The sequence below is a fragment of the Ichthyophthirius multifiliis genome, assembly GCF_000220395.1.
Source record: "Ichthyophthirius multifiliis unplaced genomic scaffold scaff_1120509250839, whole genome shotgun sequence".
In the NCBI taxonomy this organism is placed as follows: domain Eukaryota; phylum Ciliophora; class Oligohymenophorea; order Hymenostomatida; genus Ichthyophthirius; species Ichthyophthirius multifiliis.
This window is the reverse complement of record NW_004086450.1, coordinates 222,679-241,801: the sequence shown is the minus strand read 5'-3', so window position 1 is coordinate 241,801 and position 19,123 is coordinate 222,679. Positions and strand designations below refer to the sequence as shown.

Below are 19,123 nucleotides of genomic sequence, written 5' to 3'. Positions count from 1 at the left end.
ATAATCATCTTTACATACATTATATATATATTCGCATATTTATCCACAAAGACCTTTTCTTAGTCCTTAACCAATGTCAGCATCACAGTCATAACAAATTAAATCTTTTAATATTTAATAACATTATTAACTTATATTTGCATTTTATTGATTTCTTCTGTAAAATCTATTTTATTATATTTAAAAAAAAATAATTTATTGGTTTTTTTTTTTTTTTTACATAATTTTTAGTTAATCGAAATTTTCACTTGAACAACAAGAACGTCCACTATATTTTGTACAAAAAAGTGCATTTTTAGATTCTTAAGGGTTTTAATGTGAATATTTTATTTAGTTTATAGGAGAATAATTTGTACAATTTATACTACTTGTTGTATTATATATTTACAATTTAACATCTAATGACAAATCTGGATTAAATATTGAAGGAAGAAATATTTTTTAATTAAAGACTATTTATAAAAATACTTTTAGTATAATAATTTGTTTTAACATTTTTTTATGATATTATATTTTTTGTATATTTTAAAATTTTTTTTTTTTTTAAATAATTTATTATTGATTTTAAAGATATTTAATTTTTTTTTTTTTAAAAAAAAATATACACTGAGATACATATATTTATAAAATAAATATAATTCATAGAAATATTTGGAAATAATAAAACAAAATAGTTTTTATTTAAAAATAAATAAAAAAATAATAAAAAATATACTTTATATTATTTTTTTTTTTTTATTTTAAATAAAAAAGAAAAGAAAAAAGGAAAAAAGAAAAAAATAATATTATATCAATCAACATTCTTATTCATCTAAACTTTTTATTATCTAATTTCCTTTTTTTATTATAATAGTATGTCTTTCTTATCTTAAACTTTTTAAACCAAATCTTATTTATCATTCTAAATTTTCTACAAATACTCTTACTAAAATATATTCATACAATTTTGATTTTATTACATTTAATAATAAGTTAATTCCTCCTAATAAGTTTTAGTCTACATTTCTACAACTCTACTTTTACATCTATCTAACGCAAAATCAACTTCAGAAACAAAATAATCTATATCAGAAGACTCATCTTCATCTCCTTATTCCACAAACGAAGATATCTTTTTCCTTTCATCATCACTGCTACCACTTCCATGTAAATCAAATAAATCTTGCAAAGTAACCTCACAACTCATATATAATTTAACTTTATGATTATAAACTTCATCAATTAAAGAAATAAATCTCTTCATTGTATTCCTATCATCCTAACAAAACTTTTACACATTTTTCAAAATAATAGCATTAAAATATCTACAAATAGTAATATAATCAGCTGGGGCGTAATTTCCTTAACAAATATCATTAAATTCGAACTCAACAACCCTTTCATTACATCTTTTTATATTAATAATTCTACCTGCTTAATAAACTTCTAATTATAAAGATTTGAAATTTTCTATATTATCATTGTTAAAAAGAGAATATGTTTTTTCTATTAATTTATTATTTTCTTAACTGTTTGGGAAATAGAATGTTTTTACTGCGGCTGTTCCTTTATCAGAACTAAATCTATAATCAGTTTCACTTAATAAGCTTTATATTTTTTTAATTATATTATTAATGTTTTTATTTTATAAATAAAAACAAATAGATACTTAACAACTTAACAATTTGATTTTAAAATAGGAATAAATGGCACAAATGATTCTCTTTGTAATCCATTTTTATATAAATCATCAGGTTATCTATTAGAGGTAGTCTATTTTTTAAAAATAATAGATATTATATATAAATATGCATATATTAAAAAACAAAAAAACATACAACAAGGACAACATTATTTTCAAATAAGCTTTCAAAGAAGTTTTTCATTATCATAGCATCTCCAATATCAGTAACTTAGAATTCATCTAAGCATAATAACCTTAGTCCTGAAGCTTTCTATTTTCCAAGAATTCTAAGTGGGTTTCTATAATCATATGTTCTTATTTTGTGGAAATCTGAATTCACTAAAATCATAAATTCTTTATAATGAATTCTTAGCTTTTCCTCTATAGGCACTTATTCATAAAACATATCCATTATAAATGTTTTACCACACCCTGGAGTACCATATAAATAAACTCCATTTACAAATTAATTCATTTTATAAGTTTAAGACTCTTCTACGTCTATGACCTTATCTTCATGATATTATGTACATTTCGTGTATGCAGATTCGAAAATCGGTTATTCATCTGAACTGAAAAATGAAAAAAAACCTTATTTTTTTTTAAAAAAGAGAGTTTTTTATTTTATTTTTTCAATTATTTATGCACTTTTTTTTTTTTTTTATTTATCAATTAGCATTTCTTATTTTTTTATTCTTGCTTTTTCAATATTCTGATTAAATTATTCAATTGAAAATTATAAAGATCTTTAAAATGTTTTCCATTCCGAATGTGAATCAATTAATTTACATCTTAGAGTATCTAAATTAGCAATCTTTAATAATTTTTAAATAATATTTTTTTTTTAAAATATAGAAGAATATTTTTGAAATTTACAGCTTATTCCTAATGAACATCATGATTTAGTTTCTTAGAATAAATTAGTTCCTTTTATATTTTTATTAATAAAAATGCTTAATATAAATTTTAAAAATATAATTATTATTATAAAATTCTTATTTATATTTTTTTTACTTACTTTATATTTTTATAAAATTTTGTTTTTATTAGTTGCAAAAAAGTAGATTCCATACTTTTGTTTTTAAATTAAATTAAGAATATTTTTATTTAGTTTTAAACTCATTTTTATTTTTTTTAATTATTATTTATAGTTTTAAGTAACTATAATAGAAAAAAAAATATATATATATAAATAAAAATAAAGCAAATGTATATAGATAATTTTTTAGTATATTATTGATCTATATAATTTTTAAAATATAAAATGATTTTAAAAAATATACAAATTACTAAAAAAAAAAATCAAAACAAAAATATTAAATAAAAAGTATATATTTTTTTTTATATATTACATAATAAAAAAATAAGTATATTTATTGCGTATAGTTTATTTCTTTTTTAAATAAAATATTAGATGCATATAAATTTTTAGAAAAAAATATAAAACAAAAAATAATATACAAAAATTAAATATTGTTTTTATTAATATTTTTTATTTTTGAAATTATTTAAAATAATCATTTATTAAATACATTAAATTAGTATTCTTATAAATACATAGTTCATTTAAAAAATGATTATAAATTGTAATATTTTTTTTTTAATTTTAAATGAATACATTTTTAAAAATATTCCATTTAAATTATTATTTAATTTTAATTAAACAAAATATGAAAAAATTAATTAAAAAATTTCAATTTAAAAGGAAGTTATTTTTGTTTTTCTCATAGCCAAAAAACATATAAAAAATAATTTAAAATTTATTAAGTAAGGATAAAAATGGTTTTTTTTATTTTAATATTATTAAATTGTTTTATATTTATGTAAAAAATAAATATTCAACAAATATTATTAATATATATAAATGTATAAATATATAAATATATAAATATATATATATATATATATATAAATATATTTATTTATAATAAAAAATAATTATTTATGAATTTTATATAATTAATATATATTATATCTTTATTTTATTATATTTTTTTTTCAATATTGTATTTTATTCATTTATTATTATTTTATACTTTTTTTTATTTGGTTATTTTATCTTTTTCAACTATACTTATATTATAAAAACTATTAAATTATGAAGGTGAATTTATTAAAGAATTTATTATTGGGTTATTTTATGTAGTTTAAGGCATAGTAGCAATAGTTTTTTTCTTTTTTTATATTTTTTATTTAATAATTTCTTCTTTTTCTGTATTAGCTGATTTACTTGAAACTTAATTATTATTCATTTTCCAAATATTTTTTAAATCATTAAAATTTATTTTTTTATAAAACAATTTTTCCATAAAATGTTCTTTATTATTTTTTTAATTTGAAGAAGAATTTCTTTTTTCTGGAATTTTCGGACTTTCCTAATTTTTTTTATTTCCTAAAATAATTTAATTATTGTTTATAGTTTTCAAAATTTGTTAAGATGAATTATTAACTTTTTTCTCATTATTCATAAAATTATTTTATAGAGTTTATTTTTTGGATTAATTAATATAATTTTAAAATTATTTTATTATTTGAGTTATTGTTACTTATAATATTATTATTACTATTATTATTAATATTATTATTATTATTATTATTATTATTATTATTATTATTATTACTATTACTATTATTACTACTTTTATTATTAATATATTATATGTTTTAATTATTATTTATTATTTAATTATCTTTATTAATTATATTTTATTTATTATTGTTGCTGTTTATATAATTATTATTTTTATTATTAATGTTATTGGTAAATGAATTGTTTATAATATTATTATTATTATTTTTTTATTTTTTTTAATTGTTATTATATAATAAATTGCTATTATTATTATTATTTTAAATATTATCACAATATATCTACGAACTTTTTGGTCTTGGAGGACTTACATATTTACTTTATTAAATTTTATTTTTATCTTAAATCCAGTTCTATTCATTAATTTACTCGATTTGCGAATTTTCATCAATAAAATTACATTTATTATTACTTTTGGTTATTTTTTATAGATTACATTTATTATTTACGTTTAAATTATTTATTTCTTATTATAGATTATTACTTTATTTTTTTATTTTTGCAGACAGAGGTCTATTAGGAATATCTCTAATTATATTATGCTCAAACTTTTATTATTTCTATTATCTAAATAATATTTCCTATTATTTAATAAAAGTATCTTAATAATCATCACTTTCAGCACTATCTGAATAAATGAATTCTTCTTAACCTTATTTAATATTTTCTTTATTTAAAAACTAACTAAATCCCTCATATTAATATTATTACAAAAATCTATTATTATTATTATTATTATTATTATTATTATTATTATTATTATTATTATTATTATTATTATTATCTATATCATTATTATCATTTGTATTATTATTATCATTTTTATTTTCTATTTCAATTATATTATTATATTAATCATTATTTATATTATTTTCTAAACATTTTAAATTATCTCTATTATTTATTTTTTTTGTTCCAAATCATATTTAAAACTTGGACTTTTATCTCTAATTTACATTTAAGGACTTATATTATTAATTTTCTATTTTAAATTTGGAAATTTCCTCTTTAAATTATCTGCTTCAACCACATCATATTCATTCCACTCCTCGTCATCAATTTCTATTATTCCTAATTCTTACAAATCGAGTGTTTCTTCTTCTTTTTTTAAAATATTTTCATCTACTGCCCACTATGCCTAACAATATTACTCATGTAAGTTTTCTTCTTGTGTTTTCGGTTCTTCATTATTATAATTAATTCTTTCAATCCAAAGTGTTTATGGAGTTTTTAATTAACCTTTATAATTTAAAATTAGTTCTTTTAGTTCTTTTTCTTCTAATTTTTCAATCCAAAAAATATTTGATTCATCTTAAAAGAGATTACTTTTTTCCTAAAAACTACAATATCTTTTATCCTCCTTTACAAATTCAAATATATAATTTTTAGGCGCACAAACCTAAATTAAAATACTAGAAATATTTTAATTAACCTAATCCCAATCAAACTACAAATTATAAACTTAATACCAAATACACTTTGGCACAAAACCACTATTTTTTCTCAAAAACCTTAAACAATTTTCTTAATTACTCTCCAATTTATAAATTCCGCATAAATTTCCCAAAATATTTAACCCACCACATCTAGATTCATTTTCCTTCCCATAAACTAATTATTTTAAAGTTTCTATAAGAAAACCTCCAAATACTTCATCCTAAATTGCCCTTTAATCTCTTACCCAGTAACTAATAATTGTATAAACTAATACCTTAATATTGCTCCAAGGCGAATCTGCTAACTTCTTAAAAACTGGCCACAATTCACACATCAACTATATAGGAAAGGTCGCATATAAAATCTTCTAATTACTATTAAAAATGTGTTAAAAAAGCTAATCTAAAATAATCAATGCATTAAATTATAACTTAGAATCATCCTCATACTCCAGCCCAGTCTTAAGTGAAACTATAATCAACTAAACAATTTAAATACACTATTTTTCATTAAAAAAATCTTCCCTTTTTAACAGTAAAACTTCCTTATATTATTCAAACAAGACCTTTAATATATTCAAACCCTTTAATCTATTTTTAGAATTCCTACTTGTTAAAAGTGTAAAAAAAGGTTTATTAAATAATCCTTATTATATAAGTTTATCTATCAAAAGGAAGTTTTCGGAAGAAAGCATAGAGAAAATTTCACTTAAAAGACATAACTTTTCTGCATAAAATTCCTATTTCTAATTATACATTTTCGAGTCTTTTTTGAACTGCATTTCTGATTCTTCTCTTTCTAAAAAAAGTACCAAAAGTGCCGTTTTGAGATTTTCAGGATTTCCCAAAATACACTAAATGAATTTTTCTTTTGATTTTTTATGCGCTTTTCCCTTCACTGTATATTAATCTATTAAAATATTAATACTTTTTTTAACTAATTCATCCGAGAAATTCTAAGGACTTATAATTTCACATAAATTATTGAAAATTTCAAAGGTTTCATCGTGTAAAGAATGAGGAATAGTCCTTAAAAAAGACTCGAAAAATTTCTTTAAAAAGCACACTTGGTTTACCTCCATTTTAATTTTTTCCTACACTAAAGAATTGCTTATTATTAATAAAAATTAAAGCATTTTTTCATGTGGTTGATGACTTTATATATATGCATTTACTTAAGATAATAAAGGAATCGAAACATCTAAAATACGCATTTCACATTTACTATTATTTTAAAGTAAATTCAAAACTTCGACCAGGACTAACCATAAATTTTTAAAAAGTTCCAATTTATTATGGTATTATAAAGAATTATCAATCCATAACATTAGAGGCTTTAATAAGTATTTAATATTTACAAGTTCGTTTTAGTTTATGGTTAATATTTATTAATTCTTATTTACTTTTTGGATATATTCTTTATATAGACTATTTTTAATATTTAGTCTTTAATAAATTACAGTAATTATGTCTAAAATATGGAATAATTATTAAAAGTTATTAAAGTTTTCAATTTCAGAAAGGTTAATAAGGGTATCTCCTAACCAAACAATAGTTTTATTTAATTAATTATATGACATATTGTATATAAATTTTTATTTCATAGTTTCCCATAAAATATTGACATGAAACTTTACATTAGAATTAGATTCGTCAACTAAGTTAATTATTTCATTAAGAAAATTTTTATCAATCTAAAATATAATATAATAAAAAAAAATAATATATATATAATTAAATATATAAATAAAATATATATATATATATATATATATGTTTTTTTATTTATATATATTTAAATATACTTCTAAATCTCCTTAACATATAAGTAAAATTTTTTCAAACTATTCTAATACAATATATTTACAATTCGACATTATTTTCTCCTTTTTTGAACATATTTTAACCCATAATTCCTGTAAAAATAACTCTTAAAATTTATGAAGAACAACTAGCTAAGACATTCAAAAAAGTTTCCAATAAGTGATGATACATATCAATAACCAATTTACTATTTTTATTTTATTTCTTAAATTCAGAATAAGAAAGTAGTATGTTCTCTACAATCTAAGGTAATAAACTGCCTAAAGTACACCCTAAATATTCAATTAAAGCTTCTAATCCTTTAATAGCCGCCAACCTTATAGGTTCAAAGGTATCAGAAAGTGTTTTTAATAAAACTTACATAAATAAGGTTATAGTTAAAGTAATCCTGAATAAACATCATATTATATATCAAACTCATTCCCATTTTCTAACATTAGTTATTAATTATTCATAAAATATGCTGTAGCTCTTCTAAAAGCTTGTAATTTTTCGATTATCATTGAAGGATGATTTATAGCTTCGGCTACTAAAAGTTCTATTTTAGCAGCTTTTAATAAAAGCTTATTATTAGTACCTACAAAATTTTAATCTATTTATGAAGAAATACAAGACGAAAGGAAACATTTGAATTCTTGTTTTTTTTCTTGGTTATTTCTTTGAATAAAATACTAAGAACATTTTTTTAATATTTCAGATGCTTAAATATATTTTCTTTAACTAATCATACTTATCCCTAATAAAATTTCACATTCTACAGTGTTTTCCAATTCTTTATTTTTTCGAAAAACATGAGATATATTTAATAATTGCATTGTCTTAGTATATATTATATATATATAAATTATTTATTTATTTAAAAAAATTACTTATGTTACTGAAGGTGTTGTTATTAATGAAATTCCATTTATTTTTATTTTTTAAAAGCATTATTTAAATAAATTTTATGATAATGTTTTTATTTCTTAATGTGAATTATTTTTATTCTCATCTGATTCTAATTTGGTTAAAAATTCTTATGCTTCTTGTGATAAACTTTATTTTATTTCTGTTATTTCATTTATTGTATTAAACAAACAATAAAATTATAATTTAAATCTTTTTGATAAACAAATTGCATCTATTTTTAAACTTTTTATATTTTTAATTAATTAAAAATATTTATTTATTTCTATTTAATACCTTTCGTCATCATTTTAGTTATTAATACTTATTTTTAGCATACTCTAGGTTGTTTAATTATCCTATAAATAACTTTCAGCACTTTTTAAATTAAAAAAATATTTTCCTAAATTAAAATTGCAAAATGATGATAAAACAATGCCCTAAATTAAATAAAATTAAAAATATAAATTATTACTAATTTTACTGTTATTATTGCTTGTTTTGGTATATTAAAATCAATTTAAATAATTAAATTTTAATTGTTATTTTATGCAAAATCACAAAAGGATAATTAAGAAAGTTATATTTTTACATCTTATTATATATTTATTTCATAAAGTTAAATATTATTATTGCTAGTATTATTCTAAGTTTTTTATTGCTGAATTAAGTTTTATTATTATTCTTAATTTATAAAAAATTATTATTCAAAATTCATAATAAAATGCTTTTATAGTTTTGTAGTTTTTAAATTGTTTTTTGTATTTAATTTTATAAAATGAAAAAAGAAATTAATTAATATAATAATAATTATAAAATATATATATATATTTATATATATAAATATATTTATATATATTTTGTTTTAAAATTATTATTTTAAGAAATATTTATATTTTATAATATATTTATTAGGACATATATATTTTTCATGCTTTTAATATATTTTTATTAGATATAAATTAAATTTGTTATATATATATATATTTTTTTTTTATTATAATAAAAAATATATACAAATATATTATCATTTAATATAATTAAAAATAATAATTATTTTTAAATGTAAATACAATATGAAAGTTTTATAGATAATGAAATCAAATTTTACTCATTAAATGTTTAAAATAGTTTGTGTATAAATGAAAGAGTAATTCAGCATGAAGAATAAATCGAATTTTGTAATAATTAAATAGACGACCCAGGAATTCTTATAGTTACAAATTTGAGAATTATCTGGTATTGTAAAAATTAAGATTCTATAAATGTATCAGTAGGATTAAATACAATAACAAAATAGACATAAAATCATTTAGTTAATATAATACATAATAAATATATATTTAAGTTAAAAAATGCAGTTAAATCAAATCTGAATTAATTTTTTTAAATTTAAATATTTAAAAAAATTAATCGAATATATTTGATACTTTATAAAATATATATAAGGAATATATGAAAACAAAAATGTATAGAGAAATATCAAAAAGTGCTATAATATAAGATAAATAGCTTATTGTATTAAATAATGAAAAAATAATTAGTTAACAAGAAAATGTATATAATATTAATAAAAATAATTAGATTAAAGGTATACTTATTTAAACAAATATTAGAATCGTTTGGTTTGATTTAAATAATTAAAATTATAATTTAAGTATTCCATGGATTTAAATTAAGAGTTTTTAAATTTAATAATTAAAATCCGGATCATCGATTATTATTTGTGCCCAAGGATACTAAATTGCTTTTATATCTAATTAATTGGAAACACTATATGAAGAATTAAATAAATTAAAATCTTTGTTTTTAAATGATCCTATTTATGGTGTTTTTGTTTAAAATAAGATATATGAAAAAAGCTATAAAGAACGAATTATTTAAGTAAAAAAGTATGATATAGAATTAGTAGATAGTCTTTTTAATGATAAAATAAATGAAATCGAAAAATTAAAAAATGAATAATAAGAAAAAGGTAATGAATAGATAGAATTTAATAATATACTTGAAGTTGCTATAGAAAATTACCTGATGGAATATTAATAAAGATTTATGGGAAATTTGTAAAAATGATATTTGATTTTAAAATAATATTTAAAATTATTGTTTATATATATTTTAACTATATTTTATTTATTATATTTTTATTTAATATAATTTTATATTATTTAATTTTTCAATTAATTTAAAATCTTGAAATTATACTATATATATAATAAATTGTTTTTATTTTATTTTTTTTATAAAAAAAAAAGAAATTAATAATATTTTTATATAATAAATAAAAAAATTTAATTTATAAATTATTCATAATTTATTATTAAAGCAAAACAAAAATTATAAAGTAAAAATGATATTTTGTATTAATTTTTTCTTTTTATTATTATTTAGAAAAATTATAATAAATCATTAAGATATTTATATTGATATTAAATAATAATTTTTTTTAAATATATAATTTAAATATTTATTTATATTATTATTAGTTGTAAAGATAATAATTTATATAATAATTTATTATAATTAAATATATTATATTATATAATATATTTTTTTTTAGTAATTAATTTTATATATTAATATTATTAAGTATATTTTTATTTTAAAGTAATATATAATTTTAATGAAATTATTTTGAGTTATTTTTTTTCAATTTATTATAAAAATAAAATAATTTTAAATTATTTTATTTTTATATTAAAATATATTATCATATATTTTAAACTATTTTAATACTAATTCAAATATTATATATATTTTTAAACTATTCTTTATTATTATTATAGCTTAAAATTTCATTTTTCTCTTATAATTATTTAATATAATTTTATTAGTTGTTTATTGCTTATAATAATTACTAAATACTTTTTTATTCCTACTCTTTCTTATTATTAGTGAACAAGTCGAAAATTTAATTATTTTAAGTTTATAAGCCTTGAATTTAAACTGTACTTATAATATTTTTCTTAACATTAATGCTTTCATTAGGTTCTTAACTTTTTTTTTGACATTAATAATTATTATTAATAATAATATTATTTAGATGGTTGATGTTATTGTTTATATTTTCATTTTTCTTTTTTTTTATAGGGTTAACGTTCATATCAGATATTTCTTAGCAGCTTTAGATATTATTTTATTGATTATAATAAGTTCGTACTTTTATTAATTTGTGTTTCTATTTTGAGTCGACTTTATTCAATTATATAACTGTTCTTAATAATCCTTTATATTTTAATTACTTAATTTTAAATTATTATTTTTCTTAATTTTAATAAATCTCAGATAAATATTATTTCATTTAGTTTTTTTAATATTTGTACTATATATTTTTTAATCATAAGATTTGCTTTAATAAAATCACTAACGTTCTCTTCTACTTCTTCTTCATATTCTTCTACTTTTACTCTACTTTTTTCTTTTTAAATATCCATGTATATTTTTTAATTAGCTAAATTAGAATAAGCTTGCGTATAGATATTATTTAGATTTGGCTTTTTAATATAAAAATAAATCTGGTTAATATAATTTTTATACATGATATTCAAATTCTTAAAATTAAGCAGGTATAGTATCTAAAAGACATTCACTAAAGCTTAATATTTATCCTTATAAAGGCTTTAAATGTTTAATAATCTTTTTAAAAAATAAAATATTAATTAAAAAAAAAATTATTAAATCAAAAAAAAAAAATTACTTCTTTTATTTGATAATCTTAGTAGTAAATTAATGAGTTGCAATTAATATTCAAACACATAATAAAAATTTTATTTTTATATTATTCTTTTTCATTTTTATTTGGAAAAAGAAGGATTTTTAAAATCTCTTTTTATAAAGATACAAATAAATGAGAATGCTAATTATATAAAAAAATATATTATTGTATATATATATATATATATATATATATATATATATATATTTAATATTTTTACATTTTCATTAGCTTTAACATAGTTGGTATTATAATATAATTTTATAGCTTTAGGAAATTTTAATAATAAGAAAAATGGATGAATAATCTATAAATTTTTTAATATTTTTAAAAATAATATTATCTATTCTTAAATATTTTTAATTTTTTTTTTTATTATACTTTTTGTCTAATTGAATAATCTTTAAAATAATTTAATAATGATTCGAAATCATTTTCTTGTTTTAATTATGATTATATATTTTTTTTTTTTTAAACAATTTTTTTCTTAAGTTATTCTGGTAGAAAGGGATTAAATATACTTTATACTGTTTACTTATTTAAAATTTTTTAAAAGTGAATTTATTAATATATTATTAAATATGAAAAACAAAAATATATTAATTTTATTTTACTCTTTCTTTATGGCTTTTTTTTCTAGATTCTACAAATATAAAAGAAGAAATTCTTGCCTAAATAATTTCATTATTCGAATTTTTTATAATAAACATCAATATAAATTTCTCACCCTAAATTATTTAACATAATATTATTAAAATTAAAACATAATTAATAAATACTCTATATTTGAAAGAAGTATCAATAAATCTAACTCCGTTTAAAGACTATTATTATTAATTTTAAATTTTAAGGACAGTAACACCAGATAATTATGAGTGAATAAACACGTTTTCATTTATCTAGTCAGAGCACCATTTAAATGCAAGAACTTACATATAAAAAATTTCATCATATAAACTGTTTAAAGTAAAAGAGTAGAGTGGTATATTTAGGTTTTTATACCAAATCCACTTGTGTACTTTATTTTCAAAGAACCTATTATCTTCTTAAAAGTTTACTTTTATATCATTATATTTTGGATTTTTATATTTTATCCATTAAAATTAAGGTTATAATGATTATTTAATTATTTGATTTTTTAAGGATTTTAAGATTTATAAGGATAAATCTTCCATTTATGCTAATTTTTTTTTTTTAATAATAATAATAAATGATTTTGTATATAATATTTAATATTAAATTTTTTTTATTATTAAATTTAATTTATAAATATTAAGATCAATTTTTATTATGTATTATTTTTATTAAATATATATAATATATATATTTATATCCAAAATTATATTTATAATTAAATAATTAATTATTACATTATAAAAATTTAGTATTTATATTTTTAAGATATATTATCTATTTAAATTAATATTTATATTTTTATTTATTAAATGAAAATTTAAAGAAAAGCTTTATATAAATTTTTAATAAAAATTATATAAATAATTCATAATGTATTAGTAATATATAAATTATTAAATATATTAACATTTAAAATAAAATTAAAATTATAAATGTATTAAATTTATATATTATTAAAAATTTAGTACATAATTTATTTTAAATTCATTTTATATAATTACATATATATTTATTTGTATTTCAGTCTATAAAATTTATTAGTATTTAAATAAAAAAAATAAATTCATTTATATATATTTTTATTATTTGTTTTCTATATTAAATAAAAAGAATTATTATAAAATATTGAGAAAAAAAAAAAATACATATAATATTTATTTTAAAAAAAAATTATATTTAATTCATTTTATATAATTGAATATTTTCCTAAAAAGTAATTTTTATAACATATATTAAAATATAAAAGAAAGAAAATAGTTAAATTTTCTTATTTAAAAAAAAAATGGAGTATATTAAATATAAATAAAATAATATTATGATTTTAATTTTAGTAAATACAATTAATATATTAATGTAAAGTAAATATAATATTTTATTTTTTTTAATATTTATATATATATATATATATATATATTTTAAATATATTTTAATATAAATTTTAACATTAATATTAAATAATTAATTTTATATTATTTTACATAAAACCTAATTTAAAAAAAAAATATAATATTTAATTAAACATCAATATTCAATTCATTCCATTTAAAATATCGAATTCATAATCTTAATTTTATTCTTCCTCACTTCCATCTACACTTCCTTATTAAATATTATAATTATTTACATTATGATTAGAATTTTCACTTTCATCATCATTAATGATAGGTACTATACCCATATTTTCTGGAATTTATTACTTTATTTTTAGTTATTTCATAATATCTTCTGCATTAATTTTTTATAATTCAACTTTTCTTCCATGAAGTCCACTTTCTTCATTATATTCACTTTCATCTTCATCAAACTAACTTTTTAATTTCGAATTATAATCATATTGAGTATTTTTTTAATATTTATTTTCTTCTTCACCTTCCAACCATTTTTTTTTATAGGCTTTTTTATCTTTTTGTATTTAATTATCAATTAATTTTTATAAAGGATTATCAAATATTTAATTTCCTCTATTTACTATTTAAGGATCTATATTATATGGAGATTGGTAAAATCTTGAATTTTTCATTATTTGCCTATTTTTTTTTTATGTTTTATTTTAAAATAATAAAATAAAATAAAAATTATATATAAAACTTATGAAAATTATAATAAATTTCAAATGGAATTTATTTCGATTTTTAATAAATAACATCAACAATTTTATCCCAATTATTTTCTTACAAAATGTTTTATTTTAAACATTTAAGCATAATGGCTAAATCAATAAATATTTCAAGTTTATTCTTAATAATTTTCATATAAATCTAATCTTATATATATAAGCTAATACTCATTGGAAGAAATGCAAATCCTAAAGAATGAACAAATCTTTTTACTATAAGTACGATTAAAGTTCTTTATGAAGGAATATCTAAATTAAGAACTTCCTGTATTTTATCTAAAACCTCCTAATCAACAAGTGCTAGTGAACTCATAATAAAATCTGTCATTTCTTATTCGTAATATTCATCTTGAATAACAAGCAAATCAACAAGTGGATCAAAATAAGAAACAACTTTTTAAATACTAAAAAAATATCCTACTAAATCAACTGGAATTTTATGCAAATGCTTTGCTTCAGCAAAAACACTCTATTTTTTTAATATTAAAAATAAATATATATAAATATGTATATATATATAAAAATATATATTTATATCTATATATATATATTTTTATGATTATTTATTTTTATATATTTAAACCATTAATGGAATAACTAACATGTATAAATAATCTGATAAAATTCTATCTTTTCTAACCTCATAATATGAAAGAATAGTTTTTGCACAAAAAATCATACTTCCGTCAAAAGTTTCAGGATCACACATTTACATTACAAATTCTTCAGTATCTTTTATTATTTAAATATCAAATTTAGATAATGTTTTTAATCTATTTTCTCTTATTTTTTCTGCATATTATTATGCTTCTTCTTGATTATCCTTTATTTTTATTATTTCATATTTATTTTTTATTTTTTTACTAAACAAAATTTCCATATTATCTATCTTAAATCCTATGGAATTTATCTATAAGCTAATAAATCAAAGCAATCTATATTTCCTCTATTTTTTAATATCAAATTTTAAAGTAAACTAGTTACTACATTCCATTTATTATCTTTCTTTTTTTATTTTTATTTTATTTAATTTTTTATTTTTTTATTTTTGTTACTATTTATCTTCTCATATCTTCTAATCTTAAATTCATTAATTATCTTATTTTATCTTTAAGGATTACTCCTTCTTCCTCTTTATCAAATATTCTTGAAATCTTTTATTAAATAATTATTTAAGTTTTTAATTAAAATAATAATAATACATCTCTATATACAGATTCTAATTGAGGTTATTTTAAATCTTTAAGAAGATTTCCTCTATATATTTTTCAAGAATTAATATAAAATTATGAAAAAGCTTTTTTACTCAGAATCCTTAGCAAATCTTGAAACTGCTTTTTTAAATTATGAAGATAAAATTTAATATTCTTGACTTTATTTTATTGCTAGTTCTATTTCTAATAAAAATTTATCTAAATATCCTGAATCATATTTTAGCTTTTATTAAAAATTAGATAATTAAGAATTATTAATAATGCTATCTTTCATACTATATTATTTTTAACTTTTATCATTAATAATTTAATATATTGATGAATTATTCATTATATATTATTATAAATAAAAAAAAATCAACTTTATTTAAAAAAAAAAAAAATTAATTATTAAAAATTTAAATATAATAATAATAAAATATATTTAACATTTTTTACATCAAAAATTTTCAAAATTTAAAATGGGATCATCAGCCCATAAAGGAAAAGGTTCAAACTAATATCTTAAATATAAATATATAAAAAAAATATAATAATATAGAAAAATAGATAATCAAAATATAATAAATTGAATAAACAAAATAACACGATTCCATTAAAATAACTTCATAACCACTAATAGATATAGGTAAATTAAATTAAATATACAATAAAAATAACAATAAATAAATAGAAAATTTGACAAATTAAAAAAAATTTCAAAAAAGATTAAGTGTAAAAAATGTAATGCAAACAAATTATATATTTTAAGATTATCCAAATCATTCGTAAATTATACAAAGGTATTCAATAAAAAATAATAGCTATGAAATAAAAAAAAAACATTAAAAAAAAAGTAAAAATAAAACTAAAAGACATAAAACAGAAGAACATTCAAATGATATAAATTCAAAAATTAATAAAAGTGTAATCAGAAAAAAAAAAAAATATGTAGATATAAGTGATAGTTCTGGCAGTTAAAAAAAAAGTGAAAGCAGTATTAGTAACATAGATAGTTCTTCATGTTAAAAATATGAAGTAGAATAAAATAGTTTAAAATAAAATTGCATATAATATAATTAAGATAAATTGGAAAAAAAACTTTCTATATAATTAAATCAAAAGAAATAATATTTTATTAATGTAGATCATAATTTTTGTAATTTAAATGATAATGATAGTGAAGATAATGATAATAGTGAATAATCAGATATAGACTAATAAAATAAATATAATAATAATAATAATAATAATAATAATAATAATAATAATAATAATAATAATTATAACGATTGTATATTAAATTTTAATTATATATCTATATATTATATATATATATATTATTACATTATTTACATTTTTTTCTTTTATTTATTAATAAAGCGCATGAAATGTTAATTAATAAAGATGATATAGACATTGAAAATTCATTCTATACAAATATAGAAACAGATTCTCATTTATTTGTTGAAAAATTTTTGCCGCCACTAAATTTAAGTTAAAAACATAATAAAATAATTAAATATTATAATAATTAAAAGATAAAAAATAATATTTAAATTACTATGAGCCTGAAGTTAAATCTCCTATTAAATTTTTAAATAATAATAGTATAATTTAAGAATATAAAGATAATAGTTATTTAAGTAATAATGATAATTCTGTCTTTGCTATATAATTATCAAATAGTAAATCTTATGAATTTAGAAAACTATTTTTACGATCTTTTCCTCAATCTTATAATTTTTGTGAAAATCCAGGGGATGAAAAACCTTATAAAATAGAAGAAATTTACTACTAAGATAATGATTAAGAAAAAAAATAAAAAAGAGTACATTATAATAAAGATAGACTATATGAACTTGGAATCTCAGTTTCTTCTAAAAAAGGAAACACATCAGATAGTTATCAGTAATCTGACAGATTATTTCATTTATATTGATGTTAATTATAGAGTTTTTTGTGTTTCAAACGGACATGGAGCTTATGGATAAGAAATAGCAAATTTAGCTAATAAATTGCTTTTTAAACACCTATTTAAAGAAGGTTTATTAAGTATAAATCCATAAATAGCTTTTGTTAATATATTTGAAAAAGTGGATAAGTTTGTATCTCAGTATATAGCTTATAATCATAAAGTAAATAATTAATTTTAATTTATACGAAAATAAAAAGTAAAGTTAATTTAATTGTATAATGAGTGGATGCTCAAGTAGTATATTAATTTGCGAATAAAATAAAATTATAGTATCTTCAGTAGGTAATAACTTAGCTTATGTTTATAAATAACCTAACTTGAATAAAAACAATAATAAAAATATATGTGTTTAATTATGTGAAATTCACGAACCTATTAATAATGATGAAAGATTAAGAGTACAGAAAAATGCTGGAGAAATAAGAAAATAAAAAAATGATTTTTTTGAAAAAGTTTTTGTTAGAGGAAGAAATTATCCAGGAATAGAAATAACAAGGTAAATAAATATATAAATATATAAATATATAAATATATAAATATATAAATATATAAATATAAATAAATATAATTTATATCTATTTATATATGTCTATAAATTATTATAATTATTTATATATTTCATATAAATTTTATTTTCAATTTTTTTAGATGTATAGGAAATTAGGTTGCTAAAAAAATTGGTGTTATTTCTGAACCAGAAGTTTTTAGTTATGATATAAATAAACAAAATGATCTTTTTATAATAATTGCCACTAGAAATTTCTTTGATCTTATTGAATAACCTGAATTATATTCTATACTTAATTCATTTAATTAAAAAACTGTTAAATAAGCTAGTGATACTTTACTAAAAAGAATCAAAAATATTTAACTATAAAACGAGTAAATAATAGAAGATTTTACTTTTATTTTATATTATTTTTGAATATATTTCATTTATTTTATTTTATTCAAATATAAATTAGTATTTATTAAATTAAACAATAATTTATTTTAAAATTTTATATAATAAACTTATTTATATATTTACTTAATCGTATATTTTTTTTATTTATATATATATAAACTCAGAATTTTCTTTTTTAAT

At 16.4% G+C, this 19,123-nt stretch overlaps 5 protein-coding genes across 5 annotated transcripts, besides 33 other annotated features; 1 reads left to right on the top strand and 4 right to left on the bottom strand. All coding sequences in view use genetic code 6, as the record gives it.

The window, feature by feature from the left end:
* Positions 1-88: 88 nt before the first annotated feature.
* On the bottom strand, positions 89-3,197 carry IMG5_098710 (hypothetical protein; the record flags this gene model as incomplete). Its single annotated transcript, XM_004035473.1, has 8 exons — positions 89-104; positions 221-268; positions 1,002-1,425; positions 1,510-1,586; positions 1,649-1,752; positions 1,818-2,477; positions 2,540-2,590; positions 2,682-3,197. The coding sequence occupies 8 exons, from the start codon at positions 3,195-3,197 to the stop codon at positions 89-91; spliced, it is 1,896 nt and encodes a 631-aa protein (XP_004035521.1).
* Positions 3,198-3,519: 322 nt separating this feature from the next.
* Positions 3,520-3,581: a microsatellite.
* Positions 3,544-3,609: a microsatellite.
* Positions 3,610-4,181: 572 nt separating this feature from the next.
* Positions 4,182-4,381: a microsatellite.
* A 590-nt stretch (positions 4,382-4,971) lies between these two features.
* Positions 4,972-5,080: a microsatellite.
* A 2,209-nt stretch (positions 5,081-7,289) lies between these two features.
* On the bottom strand, positions 7,290-7,876 carry IMG5_098700 (hypothetical protein; the record flags this gene model as incomplete). The annotated part of the gene is made up of 2 exons (XM_004035472.1): positions 7,290-7,383; positions 7,557-7,876. 2 exons carry the CDS (start codon positions 7,874-7,876, stop codon positions 7,290-7,292), a joined length of 414 nt encoding a protein of 137 aa, XP_004035520.1.
* Positions 7,385-7,451: a microsatellite.
* Positions 7,412-7,464: a microsatellite.
* A 1,197-nt stretch (positions 7,877-9,073) lies between the features above and the next one.
* Positions 9,074-9,124: a microsatellite.
* Positions 9,125-9,214: 90 nt separating this feature from the next.
* Positions 9,215-9,310: a microsatellite.
* Positions 9,216-9,257: a microsatellite.
* A 1,205-nt stretch (positions 9,311-10,515) lies between the features above and the next one.
* Positions 10,516-10,561: a microsatellite.
* Positions 10,525-10,574: a microsatellite.
* A 318-nt stretch (positions 10,575-10,892) lies between these two features.
* Positions 10,893-10,922: a microsatellite.
* Positions 10,923-11,759: 837 nt separating this feature from the next.
* On the bottom strand, positions 11,760-13,288 carry IMG5_098690 (hypothetical protein; the record flags this gene model as incomplete). The annotated part of the gene is made up of 5 exons (XM_004035471.1): positions 11,760-12,034; positions 12,096-12,254; positions 12,334-12,420; positions 12,591-12,647; positions 12,728-13,288. The coding sequence occupies 5 exons, from the start codon at positions 13,286-13,288 to the stop codon at positions 11,786-11,788; spliced, it is 1,113 nt and encodes a 370-aa protein (XP_004035519.1). The 3' UTR covers positions 11,760-11,785.
* Positions 12,039-12,094: a microsatellite.
* Positions 12,282-12,320: a microsatellite.
* Positions 13,289-13,498: 210 nt separating the features above from the next.
* Positions 13,499-13,550: a microsatellite.
* Positions 13,551-13,629: 79 nt separating this feature from the next.
* Positions 13,630-13,707: a microsatellite.
* Positions 13,669-13,707: a microsatellite.
* A 62-nt stretch (positions 13,708-13,769) lies between these two features.
* On the bottom strand, positions 13,770-17,416 carry IMG5_098680 (hypothetical protein; the record flags this gene model as incomplete). The annotated part of the gene is made up of 10 exons (XM_004035470.1): positions 13,770-13,774; positions 14,228-14,234; positions 14,374-14,651; positions 15,034-15,334; positions 15,449-15,688; positions 15,921-16,071; positions 16,172-16,302; positions 16,518-16,582; positions 16,666-16,694; positions 17,406-17,416. The coding sequence occupies 10 exons, from the start codon at positions 17,414-17,416 to the stop codon at positions 13,770-13,772; spliced, it is 1,218 nt and encodes a 405-aa protein (XP_004035518.1).
* Positions 14,134-14,163: a microsatellite.
* Positions 14,137-14,191: a microsatellite.
* Positions 15,353-15,395: a microsatellite.
* Positions 15,357-15,415: a microsatellite.
* Positions 15,359-15,416: a microsatellite.
* Positions 15,359-15,418: a microsatellite.
* Positions 15,390-15,445: a microsatellite.
* Positions 15,859-15,911: a microsatellite.
* Positions 15,863-15,914: a microsatellite.
* Positions 15,872-15,915: a microsatellite.
* Positions 16,586-16,625: a microsatellite.
* Positions 17,277-17,347: a microsatellite.
* Positions 17,368-17,402: a microsatellite.
* Positions 17,417-17,662: 246 nt separating the features above from the next.
* Positions 17,663-17,718: a microsatellite.
* Positions 17,719-18,254: 536 nt separating this feature from the next.
* Positions 18,255-18,961, top strand: IMG5_098670 (protein phosphatase, putative; the record flags this gene model as incomplete). Its single annotated transcript, XM_004035469.1, has 2 exons — positions 18,255-18,532; positions 18,685-18,961. The coding sequence occupies 2 exons, from the start codon at positions 18,255-18,257 to the stop codon at positions 18,959-18,961; spliced, it is 555 nt and encodes a 184-aa protein (XP_004035517.1).
* Positions 18,537-18,603: a microsatellite.
* Positions 18,605-18,669: a microsatellite.
* Positions 18,962-19,123: the final 162 nt, after the last annotated feature.